This window comes from Sander lucioperca, chromosome 22 (assembly GCF_008315115.2).
Source record: "Sander lucioperca isolate FBNREF2018 chromosome 22, SLUC_FBN_1.2, whole genome shotgun sequence".
NCBI classification, from domain to species: domain Eukaryota; kingdom Metazoa; phylum Chordata; class Actinopteri; order Perciformes; family Percidae; genus Sander; species Sander lucioperca.
This window is the reverse complement of record NC_050194.1, coordinates 13,717,534-13,738,271: the sequence shown is the minus strand read 5'-3', so window position 1 is coordinate 13,738,271 and position 20,738 is coordinate 13,717,534. Positions and strand designations below refer to the sequence as shown.

The window sequence follows — 20,738 nt, the reverse complement described above, 5'->3', positions numbered from 1 at the left end:
AATCATCTAAGATGCACGAGAAATAAAGGCTTCTGGGATCGGTTGATAACTCAAACTTGCCAAGAATCTAGACACCCGTTTGATTACATAGACTCATGCAGTACCCTCGGTTACGGTCCTTACGGTCTCGTTCAGTAGCCTGGTGCGCGGTCTCCTCGTGACAGCCTACCTACCATGTAGCAACATTCACTTCTCTAACATTAACTTAACATAACTACCAAGATAACATGACGTGTATTTGTATGTGATGTATTTATTGTGATGTACATCGATAATGTGTGAATTGCTATGGACACAATCATCTAAGATGCACCAGAAACAAGGCTTAGTTAATAACGCAAACTTGCCGAGAACCAAGACACCGTTTGATTACATGACTCGAGCGGGCCAGCCGGTTGCACGGTTACATTCGGTCTCGTTCAGTAGCCTGGTGCGCGGTCTAGGTAACTCATTTCCTGATTGATTCTACTACCACCACTTCAGTGGAGGCGCTAATGAGAGATTACTACACACACAGTAGCAGAAGAATACCAGCTACACACAACGGCACGAATGAGGTAAAAGAAAAAAACAGGAGTGAGTCGGTTCATTGACGTATGGCACTCGATTCTCCCGGTTCAGTGACACGAGTCGGGTTAATTAACCGGCTCTTCGGTCAGTTCGGTAAATGTGAGATGTTTGAGTCTCGTCTTCATATCGGAAACCAGCTCTCTCTCACTCCCGCTTGGTCAGTGGCACTCAGAGTCACATTATACTGACGTAAAGTCTGGCACGTGGGACTGCTGGGATTGGTTGAAGTCGCGGGAAACTCCGGTTATTGGTCAAATTTGCGGAAAAGTTGCGGTGATTGGTCAAAATTGCGAGTCGCACCAAAATCACAGTGATTGGTTGAATTTGCGTGAATTGGCACGATCGCGACATCACAAAATCCTGGAGGGACTGACATTTCATAAACAGTAAATTTGATTTTATGTTTAAGAATTGCGGGTTAAGATGTGTGCCATTAAAGTTAAAGTATTTATTAGTATTTATTTTATTTGCTTAATATCGCAGCTCACCATTCTGCAAACCATTTGCATGTGTTGTTATGCTGTTCCAGACATATGTTAGTTTCTATTTATTTCCATAAGACATTAAAATCAATTACCAGACTCATTTGAGTCATGTAATCCATTAAGCCAGTTAATTACATGTAGTACATTTCAAATCAATCTTAAACTGAATCTGAATAATTTAGTTGAATTTTGTATCATGTGGAAATGAATAAAAAAAATGAATTGCTGCCTGGTATGAAAAAGGGAAAACACATGCAAATATCTAAAACTGTACAGGCCAAAATTATAATTCAATTTGCAGCAATTCCCGAGCATCTGAGAAGTTTTTTGCTTTTTCCCCGTACGTACACTTTTAGTAAGGATCCTATGCACAGTTTTATAAATGAGACCACAGGTCCTTTAATTAACAATCCAATCTCAGCTGTTACAAGTTCTTAATGTCTTAGTTTTCATTAGACACAGAGATGATTGTAGAGCCTCTCATCACATATCAGGTAAATTAACGAAGGGGCCGGTGTAGTCCTTTAACTTCATCAAGAGAACTGGAGTAAAACAGCTGCCTCTGTGTTTCTTTCCACAGTCAAGGTTGTTTAATGTGATCGTCTTGCCAGTTCTCTGCCTTGCAAACCCACCCATAAATGTATCTCCTTCCCATTCGTCTGTCACTGTGGTTGGCTGGCTCCACATCGATGCCTGTTTATTTTCACCTCCCTAATGAGTCGCTCTCTATCGATCTGTGAAGGTCTGAGCTGCTCCATTCAGATACTTGGTGAAAATTATCCTCACTAATTGCGAATCTCGTACTCAGTCACAGCAGATGGCGAACTGGCTCTTGGCAGTAATGACGATTCCCATAGAAAAATACAGATAAGAAAAGGGGGAAATACCAAAGAGAGATTTAGGAAAAAAGAATAGAGCAAGCTGTTGAGACCATTAGAGAAAGGATGGGAGTAGCATGGAAGAGTGTGTGGCGTGTGGCATGTGGCATATTGATCGTCCTGGCTGTGTCCACCTCTCGCCTGAAGATAAGACTTAATGAGAGATGAAGAGAGATAAAGGAGAGGGGAGATATTTAGTGATGGAAACCGTTTTACATTAAAATGACAGGCATTAAAACAGAGCCTTTTCCCCATTTTCTGTGGTGAAACAGAAAAGATAACTTGATAAAGATGAACCTGCAGTGATGAGAAACAGCTCGTCTTCCCTATAAATAACATACATGTATTGATGCTGTTGGCCATGAGGGTGAGTCACGGTGCTGTGAGAACATCGTCTTCCCCCTCTGTTGCCACTTCCTCCCTTTCTTTCATCTGTCACTTTGAATCTACTCTGTTGTTCCGCTTGTTGCCAAATGCTTTGGTGACAGTTTGATGTTGTCTATGGAAAATATTTGAGCCAGGAGCGACAAAGTGCACGAATATGTCTTTAAGGCTGGTGCTACATTCTGTCCGAGACAGGTCTTTGCCATTGGACTGTGAAAGTGATAGATGAGTTTGTCTCTAGGCTGTAAAGGTGTACTCGAATGTTAGATGAAAGTCACTGAGCTCTCATTTGCTTATGAGAGAAAGAAGAGAGATTAACTACATCACAGCAAAGTACACAAAGTGCATTTTAAAGCAAGGCTGTGAAACTTTTAAAAGAAGAAATGACGCATTTTTCTTCTCACAAATAAAAAGGTTAAATTCATAAACAATAGAACTCACCCTGGGGCCTGTTTCACAAAACCAAGATAAGTGATTAAGCCGGGATTTATCAGTTATCCTGGATGATTTAAGCCTTGACTCGGTTTCACGAAAGTGGAGGCACATAAATCACCATGGAGATTTATTCTGTACAGCTAGCCTGCTCCCGACCAGGCTAACAGCCAGGATTTATTTAATCCTGGAGCCTTTTCTGATCACCCAGCAGTGGTTTTACCCTATTGTTATCAGCCTGGATTAAAATACAACAGGTGCATATTGCTGTTCATTTAAGTACTGTTATTATTTAAAGTTTTAAATTATAATTATTCATGTGACAGTCATTGTTACTGTTAAATTGCTGTATGAAGACTGCTGTTCATATTGTTGTTAGAAGTTTGATGAATATATTATGGCAGTTGTTGAGATAATTAGAAAAGGCTGATACAATTTTAAATGTGTTTTAAATGAAGTCTGTTACTAAGGGCAATACATACAGTGCTGTACATTTCTATAGTTGACCAATGCACCTCGAATTATTTTAGTTGATTCATTTTTTTTTTTAATTCTTTAACAATAAGGATCATGTTTGTTCCTCTTCCATGTGCATTGTATTTGGCATTCTTAGCACACAAAGTGTGTTGTCCAGTAAACTGGGACTATAATTTGGGAGGATTGTACAATTTGAAGAACATATCCTAATTGTACAATCCTCCCAAATTATAGTCTTAGTTCACTGGACCAGTAACTATCTAGTGATGTAGGCTACTGTACATTCATGTACCAACAGGGAGAGGACACCTCAATGGTTTTTGACCTTATATTTTGCTGGGGGGGAAATAACTGATGAATATACTCTGTTCCATTCATGTTTACAGTGTGCATGGAATTTATCACTTAATTATCTTTATAGTTAGATTTTAGAGTCCAATTTCTTCAGTGTCTTTATTTTCTATGTCCATATATACAAGGGTGCAAGGAATATAATATGTAGAGATGGAAACTCGTCCTCTATAAAAAATTATAAAAAAACGCGAGAAAAAGCATGGCTGATAATAGCGCACCGACTGAATGATAGTCTAAAAATATACATTTATGAACTACTGCTCTTAACTGAAACCATTCAATGAGTCACTTGTCATTTGCAAAAACAAACAGTTGTACACTTTGCATTAAAAGCTAGCAGTGAAAGTTAATATGACTTAGGAAATGTATATTTTAGCCCATGAGAGAGAGGGAGGAACAGAGTGAAAGAGATATTTACGCATCATATTCTAGCGTTGTAGAAAATTGATCTTCATGGTACATTTTCTGAGCAACATTATCTTCTGCTTACTTTTAAGGCAAAGAGTACAACTGTTAATTTGTGCAAATGATTAGTAGCCTAATCCTTGAATGGTATGATTATGACGGTTTCAATTCAGAGCAGTGGTCAGTTAATGTATATGTTTAGGCTGCTTACACATTCAGTCGGTCCGTGATCGTCTGCCACTCTTTCTCTCGCTGTTTCATTACAGCGGCCGTGTTTCTTTTCTTTTTATACAAATAATGTGTTTCACGTCATCATACTTCCACAAGAAGCTGCTGTTCACTCTGTATAAAGTATGTACAATGCGTATTCTCCATTTTGGCATCAGTAAATCTGTGATCGACCTCGCGGTCTTTTGAGGAAAGCCGTGGATGCGCATCTATCTGAATTACTTCAGCCTGGCTCAACCTAGTCGCTCCTCCTCAGCCTGGCTTGGCCTTCGTGAAACGCACCAAGTCAGGCTGCACAGATTAGACTAGGTCAAGCCTCACTTTATCAGTTATCCTGGATTTATATATTCTGCTTTTGTGAAACAGGCCCCTGCTCATTTCAGTGCACTCAGGAGTTTTGCAGCTACTGCCTTACTTGGTAGGCAATGGACAAAATAAAATATACCCTTGAATCGATTTGTTTTGGGTCTTAAATTTGGCAGTAAAGCCAACACGATACGCGATTTGCTCTCTGCGCACCGCTAGGTAGGGCGCAGAGCAAAGCGCAGCGGAGGTATTCATCATCAAGGGTGGCAAGGAAGCTATTTCCCGTTGCTAGGTAACAACATGCTGTTATCTCATTGGTAGTGCTTTCGAAAGGTCAGCAGCAACTAGGTCAAAGTTGAAATAATTAAAACTTTGAGCGCAGCGCAAAGCGGCAAATCTGAGCGGTGCGCAGCTCATAGTTGGGCGCCACCGCCCTCCCCATAGGAAATCAATGGAACGGCCGTCGCAAAGCAGTTTTGCCGCCTATCATGTGTAGGCGGCTTAACAGTTGGGTTCAGTCTGGTTGAGTCTTAAAGGTCCCATGGCATGAAAATTTCACTTTGAGGGTTTTTAACATTACTATGAGTTCCCCCAGCCTGCCTGGGGGACCATGGCTAGAAAGACATGGTGGGTATCGGCTAGAATCGTGTTTTAGGGCCACAGAGAACTCTAAGTACTACGGTTACGCTTTGTTTTTGCATTCATCTTGTCACCTGTAGCAATAGCGGCCGTTGTTCAACAAAAGTGACATAAGCCTGCTTTGATTTCTGCTGTGTGAATGCAGGCAAACCGGAACTGTACCGTCAATTGATTTTTTGGCCTCAGTAAACACAACACCGACATATTATTTTATCACGTTTTGGAGCGTGATTGCAAACAGCAGTAGTTTATCTAACAGACACAGAGTAACATTAGCATTCATTTGAAGTTGTATTTGAGTCCACAAGTCCAATATTCAATCTCCTTTTAGCTATGTTTTGACCAACTCTTAATTTCTCTTTATTTAGCCGCTACAGAGCTCCAGGACGGCGGTTTAGCCGCCAACAGGTGACTGTGAGCCGGCTACAGGCACCGGCAGATGACAGTTCTTTCAGGGGCCACGGTGGTGGAGTTTAGCCAGAAAAAGTGAGCGTCATGCGGAGATGACAGTTAAGTTTGGGAACCAAAACGACTCATCAAATTTAGGAAAAATAAATCGGATTTGGATTAAAAAACTCCAGTGGAACGAAGGAGCATTTCCTGGCTGAAAGTATTTTGTTTTCGCCGCATAGGGAACTCCGCTCTCCGGCTTGAAAGCGCTGTGTTTTATGTTGACACCATGTTGTGTTTTGGCATGGCCGGCCAAGTTGCACTATATCCATGGTATTGGAAGGGGGATTTAATTGCATGTTTTGTTGTGCGTGAACAAACACCACCCCCCCCTGCTTTCTTCACAATTCGCACCCTGTTTATATGCATGTCTTGGTAATTAGTTAGTAGGGGTGCACGATATTGAAAAAATGTGATATTGCGATATCGATAATGAATATTGCGATATCGATATTAATTTCGATATTTTTAAACATATGTAAAATTACCAAAGTTATGGGAAAACGCATCAAAATAGATTTATAACAAATAAAACAAGTTTTCTTACAACACAAGGTTTAATTCAACTGACAGTCATATTGGACTGGTCCAACATCTGTGTGTCTACAGAACAAGACATGTTTTACTGCTTGGACAGTATAAAATAAATAAATAAAGAGCATGTCTATAGAACAGGACATGTTGTACTGGTTGTATATACACGACTACAGTATAAAAACAATGCAATGCACATCTGTTGGCTTAAAACCAAAGTATTTCCAAGCTAACGAGGAGGAGGCATTACCCTACAGTCACATTATGGCGTTTTTCCATTACATGGTACCTGCTCGACTCCCCTCGACTCTACTCGCCTCGCCACACTGTGCGTCCGTTTTCCATTGCAGATTTTAGTACCGCCTCAGCGTGGCTTGTCGTATGCCGGCTCGACGCACACACCAGCGCACAAGTATAAACATCAGGCCACTTGAGCTTGTTTTACAGTTCTGCGGAGGCTCCACGCAGAGCTTTCACCGTAGCCTATGTAATATGTGGCCTGATGTATACATTTATCAGCTGGTGTGTGCGTCGAGCCAGCATGTGTGAGTGTATGTAGGATACAGCGAAAGCTCTGCCTGGACTGGAGCCTCCGCAGAACTGAAACAAGCGGCGCCGCAGTAAACTGCCGTGACCTAACACAGAACGTGGAAGGTGTGTTGTTGTTGCCACGGCCAGAAGACACATTTTGTTTCAGAAGAAGCTGGAGGCAGCAACAAAAAACACAGCTGGCTAAACTGTTTAAAAATAACGGGTTTGTTCAGGACACCCCGTCTGTCGCTTTCACGTCACCTTTTCGGCTCGCCTCGGCTCGCCTCAGCTCGCTTGGAACCTCGACTGAGGAGGTACTAAAAAAAGTACCTGTTAGCAGGTACTAGGTACTTTTTTTTCATAATGGAAAACCAAAAAAGGCGAGTAGAGTCGAGGCGAGTCGAGCAGGTACCGTGTAATGGAAAAGCGCCATTAGTTACAAGAGACAGCTACCATTCATTTTCAATGGGAGTGGCCGTTTGGCCACGAGCGACTGCCAATCAGAGTGAAGGCAGCGTGAGGGCAGCGTGACGTATGTCAGTGGCTCAAGCCAAGCATGGAAGAAAATAATTCAAGATGGCGGACAACGCTTCAGGACATCGTATTTATGTATATATCTGATATGTTTGGCATTTAATCTCATATATTGTGTTACTTTTATCGAGAAATAAATACTTTTAAATCAAATCCAAAAACATCGTTCTTGTGACTCAACAATACCTCTGAAGTAACTTTTAAGACGTGGTTTAAGGTAGCACCGGAGAATTTCTGTTTACTGTTGCTAAGCAACCAGGGGTAGGCTAGGCACGCCCAGGAGCACCCACAAGCGAGTGCATGTCGCTCTCTTTTGTAGCTAATACTTTTGGCCTCTAAAGTTTCTTTTCAATCTCTGTTATTTCGTCGTCTCCCAGAGCAACACTCATTTTCTTACTTTTGTGTTCTTTTTGCTCCACTCTTCGCTCTCTCTTTAGCTCCTTTCTTTTCTTTCGCTTCGTTTTATGGTTCTGCGGAAGTTCCACGCAGTTGATGTTTATAGGTGCTCTGGTGTGTGCGTCGAGCATGTGGGTGTGTGTGGTAGAGTGAAGAAAAGGTGAGAGAGTGACGGCGATTTTCGTCAGAGCGAATAGTGACCCTAGAGTGTTAGTGAGAGAAACTTAAGTGTCTCCTCTGTTCTTTCTGACCACGGTGGAAAATCTGTAGCAGGAAAAGTTATGATTTCATGTTGTTTATGGAGAAGGAGAACCAGGAAATGAGTCGGGGGAAATACAACGCTACCAAGTGATGTGTATTTTTCACATAGACTGTATATAAGAATGGACCAACAGATTCCGTTGCTCTGGACGGAGACCAGTGAAGGCCATTAGAAGCACTTTTCCAGTGAGCGCTGAGCGTTACTGCGCAGCCTCCAACTGAGAGAGACGACGTAAATGTCACGTGAGCAACGTGTCTGAAAGTTGGAAGTCTTCTGGTAGCTGTGCCAAGAGAAATCTCAATCATTCCCAATCTTGCAGAGAAGGAGAGCGTAGGTATATGTAAGGAGATAACATGGACACAGGCTAATTATTGCTAACTAAAATGCTAGTTAACATTAGTAATTAAACTTAAACAGCTAATGTAAGTCCAAACTGCCTGCGAGCTTCTCTTGTACTATGCGACAGTAAGTCGCGTGGTTATGACACAATCGTTAGCCTATTTTTACAAAAACGTATACTACGGAGCCATAACGTGAGGTACAAGGTAATGGAGCCTTTTATACATTGTTGTGTTTCTTTAGAAATAAACAATGGACAAATAAAGTCTTTAAACGCTTCAGATGTAAAGTTATTCGCTGTCAAAGTGACGTCAAAATGAATGGCAGTCAATGGAATGCTAACGGGGGGTGATCGCTTTGTAGCATCAAAATGGTGCCATAGGAGAGCTCTGAAGCGAAGCTTACCCCCTTGATTTTTCGAGAGGTGCATCAAAGAGTATAGACGTAACAAGAGGAGAAACTCAATGGAACTGCAGCTCCGCCATCTTGGACTGAATGTAACACAACGTTCTATTGAGTTTCTCCTCTTGTTGCTTCTATACTCTTTGGGTACATGTCGGGCGGGATGCAACGCACACAAAATATTGCGTAATTATAGCGAGACTTTCGGTATAATATCGCGCAACGTGATATCGCTATAACGATATTGAGTCGATATATTGTGCACCCCTATAAGTTAGTAACGCAACATTTTCACTAGCCACTATTCTGTGGGATATTACATTATTATTATAATTTTATTTGATTATAGTTGACTGTGGTGCACTACAATTTACTTGAAGAACTAGATTTACAACTTTTTTAAATGTAGGCTAAATGATCACCCAAATCAAGACTACATAAAATGCAGGCTGTGCTCTATCACTACAGTGTACTGTGTTTTTCTTTTGTATAAAAAAATACAATCGATTAAGACACAAACATTAAAAGAGTAGCTTCTTATTGCATAAATGGTGCAGGGGTGTAGAAGATTAATTGAAAGTGGTTTGGAGTGGGCGCTCACGTGTCACTCAAGCAGAGAGCAGCTGGCACACACTCCTGTGACGAGAAGCTGAGTGCACAGAGCAAAAGTCTGTCGATTAGCCCACAGCAGCTTTAAAGAAGAACTTGCATATTGTTGCCTGTTTCATCAGCAGGTCATGGCACAAGACATTTTCAATATATAACACCTCCTTTTAACTCTGAACCTTAAAGGAGAACTCCGGGCAATTTTTACGTTAATCTTGATCGCTATAAGTATGTGAGTACTGCCGAATCGGTGCTAGCAACATGGAGCTGCTGCAGCTAATGCCGAGAGCTGCCGAGGGTAGGTGAATTTAAACAATGTCTGAGTTGAAAACGCATCTTGTTGCCATGTAAGGGCCCTGTTCATGTTGCACAGACATTTTAATTGCATTTTGTCTGTTAAGTGGCACAAAGGCACTCTTTATGATATGCCCCCAAAACTGCCATTTTAGCTAAGTGGCAGCTCTCGGCATTAGCTGCAGCAGCTCCATGTTGCTAGCACCGATTCGGCTCGTTTTTTTTTTGCTATCGACAGTACTCACATACTTATAGCGATCAAGATTAACGTAAAAATTGCCCGGAGTTCTCCTTTATGTCAGTAATGTAGCAGCTACAAATGCAGCTTACACACCTTTTTTTTTCTATGTCTTTTTCCTGTATCCCCTTTTTCTCTCTTCAGTGGGAGACTGAGCAGCAGAGAAGTCTAGAGGAGAGAGGCCGTTTGCTGCTCTGCCTGCAGTACTTTCCTCCAGCCAGTGACGGCAACGTGAAGGTCGAGGCCAAGGAGAGGGCTCGTGGCGGGCTGTGTGTAGGCGTGAAACGCTGCGCCCACCTAGCAGCCATGGACGTCAACGGCTACTCAGACCCCTATGTTAAAACGTAAGGACGACATCAAACCACTAACTGAAATCCATGGTGTATTTGATGAGATAAAATTAATGAGTAATCCTGCTAGCTATGCAATTAAATAATGAATATACAACTTTAGGCTGATGGATTGATGTTTCACGACCCTCATTTCAGAACAAATTTCCACATAACCTATCTAGCGCCAATCTCCCTCTCCACCTCATTACCTGTGTTTGGTCTTAACTGGCCGTTAGCTCATACTGACCCCATGAATCACCTTTTGTCGCCACTCATGAGTGATGATCGATGGCTCGAGTTAACCTTGCACAAGTGAAAGCTATTGTGACATATATCACTCACTCACCAAGATAATGGTAAGTGTGTGTGTATTGACAGCCTTCAAATTGGATTGAAAAGCAGTGACATGGGCGTACTGTATCACGGAGGAGAGTGCTATTGTTGGTGTCATAGAGGTTCTTTGGAGTTTCATTACTCACTGATGAAAGAAAATCAATACTGTGTGTGTGTGTGTGTGTGTGTGTGTGTGTGTGTGTGTCAGAGAGGACAGGAAGGTCCCTGGGTTGAATGATGCAATCTGACAGAAACTGGACAAATGAGCTTTAAAATCCCCCTCTTCTTTACTGGGTGTTCTCCTGAGTGCTGTTTCTGGCTTCGAGGATGTTTCTGGAATGAGTAAAACACTAAACAACCTCCCGTCACACACACATGCAGCAATCGCACACACACGCAACAATCACACACAAACACAAACACAAACACACACACACACACACACACACACACACAATGCTAGGCATGTCACCACACTCGCCTCACTTCAGTACACACGCATCTCCCTTCTCCTTTCCTGTCATTCCTCCCTCTTTCTTTACATACACTGAGCCTACGCACACATCCCTCACATCCACATCATGCACCTTGTTTCATTTTGGATGCGTGCTTGCATCTTTGCCCTTTGGCGGGAGCTTTTGCCCAGATGCTTTGTTGTGTCTGAGAGCGTGTGGGAACATACGCTCTCCGAGTTGTGGGTGGCGGGTGGAAAGCAAATGTGAGTAGAGATTTTGCCACGCTCCTTCCAGCTGGCTTAAAAATATCCTGAGAATTTAATGACACCTCTTTTTTTTTTAAATCGGTGCCATGTTGGTAATCAGTCCTCACAGTCGCATATGGTTAGTTTTACAAGTAATATATTAAATATATTAATATTGAATTGAATAGATCGACATTTTGGGAAATACGCTTATTTACTTTCCTGCTGAAAGTTTGATGAAAAGATATACCACTGTCATGTCTGTATGGTAAATGTGGAGCTACAGCAGCTGGTTAGAGTAGCTTAGCTCAAAAGCTGGAAATACTGAGGGTAATAGCTAGCCTGACTGTGTCCAAACTCCAAAGGTAACACAATCCACCAATCTATATGTTCTATCATACAGGATTTACACAGATAGGCTACAGCCTATAATCACAACCTGATACAATATCAACACCTGTACCATTACAGGACATCGAATCATAGCATCCTTTATTAATTAGTAGGGAACAAATAGCTCATATTGTAACGTTAGTTACTCGGGTAGCCTACTCATAGAACTACCATTTTCCCCAGTTAATAAATATACAGTACAGCGTTATATTTGAGATGAACCTCTATCTGAGGAATAAACAGTTGAAATGATTAGCTAACGGTTAAACTTACTAGTGCACACCGTTGTCGTAATACATCCATGGTGCACACACATGCTATGCTACGTTGCCTAGCGACCCTGATGTTCTCCTCTGTAGAATGAAGTTTGTTGTTGTACGGTACTCACGTGATTGATCTGTACATAATTCTGCGATTCTGCTAGTCTTGGGCGCCGCAAAAAATATGCTCGTTCATTGTCAAAGCATAATATAACCAGTCCACTCAGCCTCTCTGGTCCCAGTATAGCAGTAGTCAAAAACAGCAGAAAGTCGGTACTCACACACTGCACTGAAGCTAAAACTTCCCCAGTTAGCATTACCATGTTAGCCATGACAGACCCAGCATGCACCTGTTGAGGTGTGTTTGATTTGGGTCACCGCGTGCCTACCGGGTGGTGCATAAAACCATGATTAAGGTTAATACAACCTTTCTCTTTTTTACCTGCATTGTTGTACTGTTCACAAATTGCTTAAGCCCTGCGACTGCAAAAATACCTAAATATCAACAACAACAAAAATCAACTATAAATGAATAAAAAAGTTTATATATATATATATATATATATATATATATATATATATATATATATATATATACAAAAATGACTTTGTTACACTAGTTGCTTTCACTTGTTTCTTTACCCCTGCCTTTACCTTTTTTTCTGAATCAAAGGAGGTAAAAGAGTGACATGGCAAGAAAAGCCACTGAATCTTTCAACTATTGACATCATTCCTGAGTGAACATATTGATTTTCTATATGCATGAACTTACTCTGGCCTTCATATAGTTATAGCACTGGTATTTACAGTCATCATTTGTGCCATACTGTTCCTTTCAGCTGTACTATATGACCTGTGAATGGTAATGACCAGACTCATATATGATGGTATCACATTCCTCTGTCTCAGGTATCTCAAGCCAGACGTCCAGAAGAAATCCAAGCACAAAACAGCAGTCATAAAAAAGACACTCAACCCGGAGTTTAATGAGGTAGACATCCATATTCATCTCTACATGCATAACTGTGGGAGTGAGAAGCACATTTTCAGGGGTTGAATGTAAAGAGACAGCTCATTTAGATACAGTCCTGAGAGACGCTACACTGCATGCAAAGAGTCTGGAACCTTTTTGTAAGACAAGCCAATTACAGTGCAGCACACTGCCGCATTAGTGAGTAGTTTAGACTCTAATGGGGGTATGCGCACCCCTAGGGGGTACTTTGGAGTACTGCAGGGGGTACGTGAGATTTTTGCAAAATGCTAATTTAAAAATAGCCTATGTCATGCATTATTCTGAAAATTATTATACTATAATAATGAATGAGCTTAGTGATGGATTCTAAACATTTGAAACGTAGCATTTAAATGATTTTCAGTTACATGGTTGTTGATTAGTAAATCTATCACTGCCAGCGCTGTATTGTACCTGTATTGTTTTGCGCTGGTCAGGGGGTACTTGGTTTAAGAAACAATTCAAAGGGGGTACATTATTGAAAAAAACTTTGAGAACCGCTGGGAGGTTTATAGAGGAAGAGAAACGCTTGTTAGGTGAGATCTTCCGACCTTTGCTTGTCCACCCACCTCTTGCCCTCTTTGTTTTCACCCAGGAGTTCTTCTATGAAATCACCTTCTCAGAGTTAGCCACCAAGACGCTGGAGGTCACTGTGTGGGACTATGACCTTGGAAAATCCAATGACTTCATAGGTGACTTCACAGGCAGCTAATGGTTTCATGCTAGTGTGTGGAATACTGATTAGCTGCCTAGCTACTTCATTAGCAGTACAATAATGTTGCACCCATGGCAGATGTTACCAAAGATATTTTAAGCTGTTCGCTATTATCTGCTGCTCAGTGCACACTGAGTGTAATTTGCAGGGTTAAGTTGCCAAAAGGGTGTCGGTGACATTTTGGCTGAAATTGAGCTTCATACTATTCTTGCTCTACCAGTGGTAGAACATGTAATTACATTTTACACCTGTTTCTCTATCTGAACATCATTTTGTCTACTTCTTTTCTGAGATCTTTTAAAGATTTTTGTTTTTTTACAGTAGGTAAAGGTCAAGTCTGGTGTTTTTCTCCATTTTCTTTTTTTTATTTCTAAAAATCCTATGAAAAGACCAACAACCTACATCTGTCTCTCAATACTTCCAGTCCAGTTTGAACTATGTAATAAAGTTATAAACATCCCATGCAATAATGATGATCTTAAAAAAAATAAAAATAAAAAAAAGGTCACACACCTGTTTATATAAATTGTGTGCAGGTGTAGGTTGAAGCCATATATGATTACGCCTATGCTTCTTGCAATACACAACCTATTTGACATCAAAAGTAGTATAAGATAAATAATAAGATAAAATGCCCACATGCCATTCAAAAAAACATTTAAACTGTTACTAAATACATAAATTCTCATTGTCATTTATTTAAACATTCCCTTTCCTCTTGAGTCACATTGACATTCTTTTTTGTCTCTGTACTGGATAGGCGGTGTGTCCTTAGGGTGTCACTCACAGGGAGAAACTCTGCAGCACTGGATAGACTGTCTAAAGAACAAGGGCAAGAAGGTGGAGCGCTGGCACACGCTAACCAACGAGCTGCCTGGATCCACACTGCAGGAATGAACTGATCCTCTTCCACTGTACTGACGCTGGAGAGACTGCCTGACAAGAGATGTTTCATTGCATGTTCTGAGGATTTTCTGCATGAAGGATTCATATCCTACTTACTTTGTGTCATAAGTGAGATTATAATTCATAACGACATACCCAGGGGGTCACACTCAGAGATCAATACTCTAATTTCAGCTCTAAATAGACCTGATGCAAATCTGGGAAATTGTCCCAACCGCAAAGCTAACAGTATGAGGATTTTCATAATCATATTTATTGGGATCCATGTCTCTTTTGTGGATTTAAATCTAAATGCTCCTCTGAGCTGCTCCAAACTAGTCAGATCTCAATCAACAAGATAAATTGAAATCATGCAAGAACATATAATGAGGGAGAAAGCTGAATTATTCTGCGGTTAAACTCTCATGTCAGGTTTACTTGCTCTTATTACATTCAGCCTGTTATTTTCATTAACTGCTGACACCGTTATGTCTCACATCAGCGCACATACCTCTCCCTTGCAATAATGTTTTGCCTAATGCTTCCAAAGACCTCCAAGGGGTCTTAATACTGTCAGACATTTTGCATCTATTGATCTGACTGCCATCAGATTGCCTGCAGAAAACAGGAGAGTCAATTGGTTCTTCCATTTTGATGGTTAGTGTCAGTTATTTGCATGTTTGGTGTTGATGGAGCAAACTACAAGACAAATATGTGCAAGGCACTGCTGCAGGATGTTCATCATTGTGTTGCTCCCAATTCTCCTGAGGTGTGTTGCTCTGATTTACTGAAGAGATGTTTTTATTTAATTCAAGGGTAACAGTTTTTTTTATACGTTGTTCAGCTGTTTAATGTGTCAGCTCTAATATCACAGTGTCAGTTTCTTGTTGGTGACACGTTGATGATGTTGATCTAATTTTACTTCACGATCCCTGATTTGTATGGAGGAGAAGAGTGACGTAATTAACAGAGAAGTTTCAGAGCAGAGTGGTTTATGGAGAGCTGTGTATGATCATGCTGTACTCTGACGCACCGTGAATAAAATCCTCAGCCTTTGTTTGATATCTAAACTACAAATATGAATGGTGTATAGAGCACAGTGTTGTCTGGTAACTCTCCATGTCTGCTGCTTCATAAATGGCATTGACCAAGCTGCAGGCTTTATCTCAGTCTTATGTGGTTAAAAAGGCATGCTGAAATTACCAGTGGTGTTCATATGTAAATATAAATTGTGTTTCCCATGCTTTGGATGTTTGTCTTTTGTAACTTAAAGTGTGCATGATTGTGTTTGTTTTTCATAAAACATTCATATTGATTTATTGTGTGTATCCCTGAATTTCTATTGTATTTGCTCCAAAGTGGCCTCTTTGAATCTCAAACGTTTACTTGCAGCTCAGTGGCGATCCAATAAAGCCAATACTGCCACCTAGCCTTCAGGATCTGCAGCTGCAGCCTCTTCTCTGACAGTAATGTGAACAACAGTGATCCGGCAGGTCAGATGCACACACCACAGGTCAAAGAAAATCAACAAAAGCATCAGTGTTGGTTTAACACTTTACACTCTTGTGTATAGAAGCACAAAACCTATGATTCTGTGATAGTTTAGGAATGGTCAGATTACAATAAACTCTCAGTTAAGGCTTCAAACTATTATATGGACGCCAATAATAGCGTAAAAATTAAATTAAAATATTTTACTTTAAAAACTTCTATCTATCTATCTATCTATCTATATATCTATCTATCTATCTATCTATCTATCTATTCATTTGAAGAAACAAACCAAAAACAAAATTCACTGATCAAGAGTTGGACTTCTTCTTATTCCTTTTTTTTTATCACGCTCCTGTAACATTCTGTCATTCTTGGCACCATTAATTGAACTTTTTACTTGTTCCACTTGAGAGGGAGGTCAGAGGTCAGAGGTCAGGACATTAGGAGGTTTTTGATAAACACTGCTGCTTTGTGTCCCAGAGTACGGATAGAGTGTCATGTCTGAGTCAGAAGCAGAGTCATGGAGGTCGGGACAGAGGTCAGACGCTCAGTCTAGATTTTAAATAGAAGAAAAGGGGTCAGAAAACACATGCAGTTTCTGATTATTGTGAATTTTCTCCTGTAGCCTGAGTGGAAAATAAGCTCTTTGTGAAATCAGAGAGGGCTACTACTGTTTCACCTTAGTCACTGTTTGTTCCTCTCTGTGCTCTCGGCCTGACTGACAAACACCAGAGACGTCTGCCCTCTGCAGATCCTGTCACACTGTCCAAATGTTGGTGATACAACTAATACAACTAATAACAAACTTTTATACAAGTGCTTTCCAAAAAAAGTATTAAATCAGAAAAAGGATTAATAACTGTCTTTCTTTTTTTTCCTCTGGCAGATGCTTACAGAGTCAATGTCTTAAATCTTTAACTAAGAACCATATGGAGATATTGAGAACCCCATACAAGTCTTAAAGTGCTCATATTATGCTTTTTGGCTTTTTCCCTTTCCTGTATTGTGTTATATATCTTTTTGTGCATGTTATAGGTTTACAAAGTGAAAAAGCCCAAAGTCCACCCCAAAGGGACTTACCATCTCCAACAGAAAACACTGTTCACCAACTGCTCCAAACAGCTCTATTGTAGTCCAGCCTTTACTTCCGTGACAAGGCGCGTCACTTTGTAACACACGTTACAATGCTCACCTAGCTGCTAGCGTAGCACGCCCTCATACTCTGCTTCTGACTAGTTAGCAGTGCTTACCTAGCTACTGTGCATGTATGACTCCCAACAAAGATGGAACAGAAGTGAGATGTCTCACTCTGTAGCTAAAACAGAGAGCTCAACACAAAGGGTGAAAAGAGGAGCTGCAGCAATGTGCAGTACAACAAATATATGGTGTTTATTGAAAATTAAACCATGTAAACCTATTCTGATATAACCTCTAAATACAATTATGTACCTGAAAATGAGCATAATATGAGCACTTTAAAAGTCATAATTTAAATCTTAAAATCTACATATAGCAAATAGAGATGCTAAAACTGAGGTTCCACACACACACACACACACACACACACACACACACACTCTCTTGATGACACTTGTGAGAAGTCTGTGGTTTTATGAACTCATTTTTCAAAGTAAGTAAACACACATACAGAACATTGCGATAGTCCAGGTCCAGATGTAATAAAAACATTAATTAGTTTCTAAAGATTAAAAAAAGGTTTAATCTTACACAGTTTAGGAAGCTGAAGGAAGGAGGACTGGACTGCTCATAATGTGCCATGATCTAAACTGAGATGACTGTAAAACAAAACAAAAAATTAGAGGGGACGCTTGAGGACAGCAAACATTCAATTTTCAACCACTTTGAGCTGCATCAGAAACAATAGCCTACCAGAGATGGCCACCTGGTGATAAAAATGTTTAATTCAATTTCAAATGATCAACAGAAGCCGCAAAGAAAGTTTATCAAAATAAGAATTCACTATACAGAGTACTATACAAAAACTCACTTTCTAGTGATGCAGACAGACTCTGATATAACTGTTAAATAATAGTAGTTATTTTTGCTCATGGAGGATTGATCTAAAATCTAGTGATTTAGCAGATTTCTGTGAAACCACAAACATTTATTTAAAACCAAACCGCATCCTCTCAGCAGGGATAAAGCCATGGCATTACTGCTGATTGAGAAAACACGTAATGGATAATGATGAGAGCTACGAGTAGCACATTATGTCATAGAATAGTGTATTTCAGCACCAAACATCTGGCTGTCTGATGCTCTGAACTTGTTTACCAAACAATCACATTATTCTTTGGTTTGTGAGGGGGGAAAAAGATTTATTTAGAATTATTTCAGCCCATGTTATTGAGTAACTCCAACTGGCAGCATAATAAATAAGTCACTGTAAAAAAAGACTGCTGCTGAAGATAAAAGATAAAGAGAGGAATGAAAAGAAACTAAGAGCCTTGATAGAAGTATTAAAGTGATATTTCACTAGAGCTCTGAATCCACTCTGTGATGATAAGTGGGTTTCATTTAAGAGACAATAATGAGCACATTGCTGCCACCTAGCCAGGATTGTAATGAAAAGTTAGCGGTTGAAGCTGGCAGAGAAAGTGTGGCAGTAGAGCTGTACAGTAATAATGGGCCAAATATGCGACTCAAGCTCACATCACATTTCAATTAAGCTTCATGTAGATATCATACATAATTATAACACAGTTCATAGCAGAATTGCATTCACCCCTTTGTCACAGGCTTAGTAGTGTGGAATTTGTGTCACAATTACCTCGTTCTGAAGGGACAATTACCTGTTCTGAAGTTGTAAAAAACTGCATTTCTGTACTACACAACCTCAGCTTGAACTAATTTAGGAGACAATTGTCATTTGGAAACACTGTCACGTTCAAACACCACATTCAAAACATGGTCTCTGAATAGAACTGGGCCATCGTTAATTTGTTATTAATACCACCTGCTGTGATTTTCCTACTGTGAAAAGTCAAAATGTCTGCCGTGGAAAAGACTTATCAACAGTTTAGTTCACAGTTGAACTTCAACTTGTCATAGCAGAAAAGGCACAGATGTCACAAATAATAATAATTATGGCTCCATTCCATTTCGGTTTATTAGTTGAGTAAGCCCTACCAGTGAGCCAGCATTCAAAATACCAGGGTCCTGCAACTAAAGTTGTAATAAGTGTGTGGTTGTAATAAAAGTTATTAGTTACACCTGTGCTTTTCCTGTTTCTTTAAATGCATGTTCATCTATCACATTAGCTAAACAGTTTTGACAGTTATTAAAAGTTATTGTTTGTGACTGGAAGATTATATAGAACCTGCCGTGTTTACCATACAGCTGTTGTCGGATGAAGTAGAGTACAGTAGAGTGGTGTCAAAGTGAGCCTTTAATAATTAATACAGACTTATTCTTTCCAAATAGAAAATCCTCAACAATACGTTGAAGCATTCATTCACACTCATAATGATTTTTGTTCAGCCCCAGTGCTCTGCAAATTAAGCAGGCACTAATAGAACAACATAGCCACAGGTCAGTATATCTCATTATTTTCAATGCTGACCGACAGGATGATCATGATGCATCTAAACGCTGCCAAGTTGACTCACAGCCTCAGTGTTTATGTGACCCAGCTGGATAATCCCTGACCCACTTACTGCATCTGGATGTGACTCTGTCTGGATACTGATCCTCTTCCATGCAGTACTGTGCTATATAAACCTACTGTTAAATTAGCTGAGTACAAAGGAAAAAACCTTTTGCTGTCAAAATGTTGACATTGGCGAGGGGGAATTTGCTGTTGTCAGACCTTGTGTGACTGCTGTCATCTTTCTGCAAATATAGTTGATTTTTACCTCTGTGAGCAAATGGAGTTTTGGTTTAAGAAAACTGTGACAGGAATGAATTTATATAGTGAATATAGTCATGTTTATTTTGTATGTACAGTATTGTTTTGTATGTTCATTATTACAACAGAGCACTCACTTCAATGGAAGATATGCATCTCTTTATCCTTTATCAAGCTCATGACTTTTATTATCATTTCCATGTAACATAGTTAAATAAAGCCGCAGTTTGTGTCCCAATTCTCTCTCTTTCTCTCTCGATTAATCGTTTGATCTATAAAACATCAGAAAACAGTAAAAGGAGGCGCCTGGATAGCTCAGTTGGTGCTCCTTGACGCAGCGGGCCCGGGTTTGGCTTCGACCTGTGACCCTTTGCTGCATGTCATTCCCCCTCTCTCTCCCCTTTCATGTCTTCAGCTGTCCTGTCGAATAAAGGCCTAAAAATGCCCAAATAATAATCTTAAAAAAAAAAAAAAACAGTAAAAGGTGCTTATCACAATATCTTGTTTCATCCAACTAACAGTATACGAAACAAAAAGGTATTCATATTAATAAAGATCATGTACTATAATGTAAAAGCTGCAAATTGTCACATTTGAGAACAAATTCATCTTTGGCATTTTTTTTAGACATGCTACTAAAATGGCTCTTGTGATGGTAATGTCAGTTGGTCACTCCACCTCTTTGACTGAAATATTTCAACAACTATCAGATGGATTGCCAAGATAATTTAATACAGACATTCATGGTTCCCAGAGGATGAACCCTACTGACTTTGGTGATCCCCTGACTTTTTCCTGTAGCGCCACCATTAACATTCACATTTTTGTTGGATAGATTGCTATGAACTTTGATACAGACATACACATCCCCATCAGGGTGAATTGTGTTAACTAATGACTGACCTTTTTATGTGGCGCCTTCATCAGGTTAAAATGTGTCTAAATTGTCCAAAACTTTGGTTTATGACCAAATACCCAACATTCCTATCATCCTCAGGTGTA

At 40.1% G+C, this 20,738-nt stretch overlaps 1 protein-coding gene and 1 long non-coding RNA gene across 4 annotated transcripts in view; one reads left to right on the top strand and one right to left on the bottom strand.

Moving 5' to 3' along the window:
- Positions 1-15,694, top strand: part of LOC116061362 (double C2-like domain-containing protein alpha) — a 39,563-nt gene extending 23,869 nt beyond the window's left edge. For both annotated transcript variants that reach the window (XM_031315522.2, XM_031315520.2), the window contains exons 8-11: positions 9,889-10,088; positions 12,672-12,753; positions 13,370-13,466; positions 14,250-15,694. In XM_031315522.2, coding sequence (XP_031171382.1) covers positions 9,889-10,088; positions 12,672-12,753; positions 13,370-13,466; positions 14,250-14,386 — 516 coding nt within the window. In that variant the 3' untranslated portion in view covers positions 14,387-15,694. The remainder of the gene's footprint in view (positions 1-9,888; positions 10,089-12,671; positions 12,754-13,369; positions 13,467-14,249) is intronic.
- LOC116061363 lies at positions 1,412-18,936 on the bottom strand. 2 transcript variants are annotated; one of them, XR_004896387.1, is made up of 5 exons: positions 18,926-18,936; positions 11,891-11,949; positions 10,625-10,759; positions 7,464-7,473; positions 1,412-2,086 (listed from the first exon to the last, which is right to left on the bottom strand). It is a non-coding gene; the product is annotated as an uncharacterized LOC116061363 (long non-coding RNA). The 2 variants fall into 2 exon arrangements; XR_004107703.2 differs by lacking the exon at positions 18,926-18,936 and having other exon boundaries at positions 11,891-12,132.
- Positions 18,937-20,738: the final 1,802 nt, after the last annotated feature.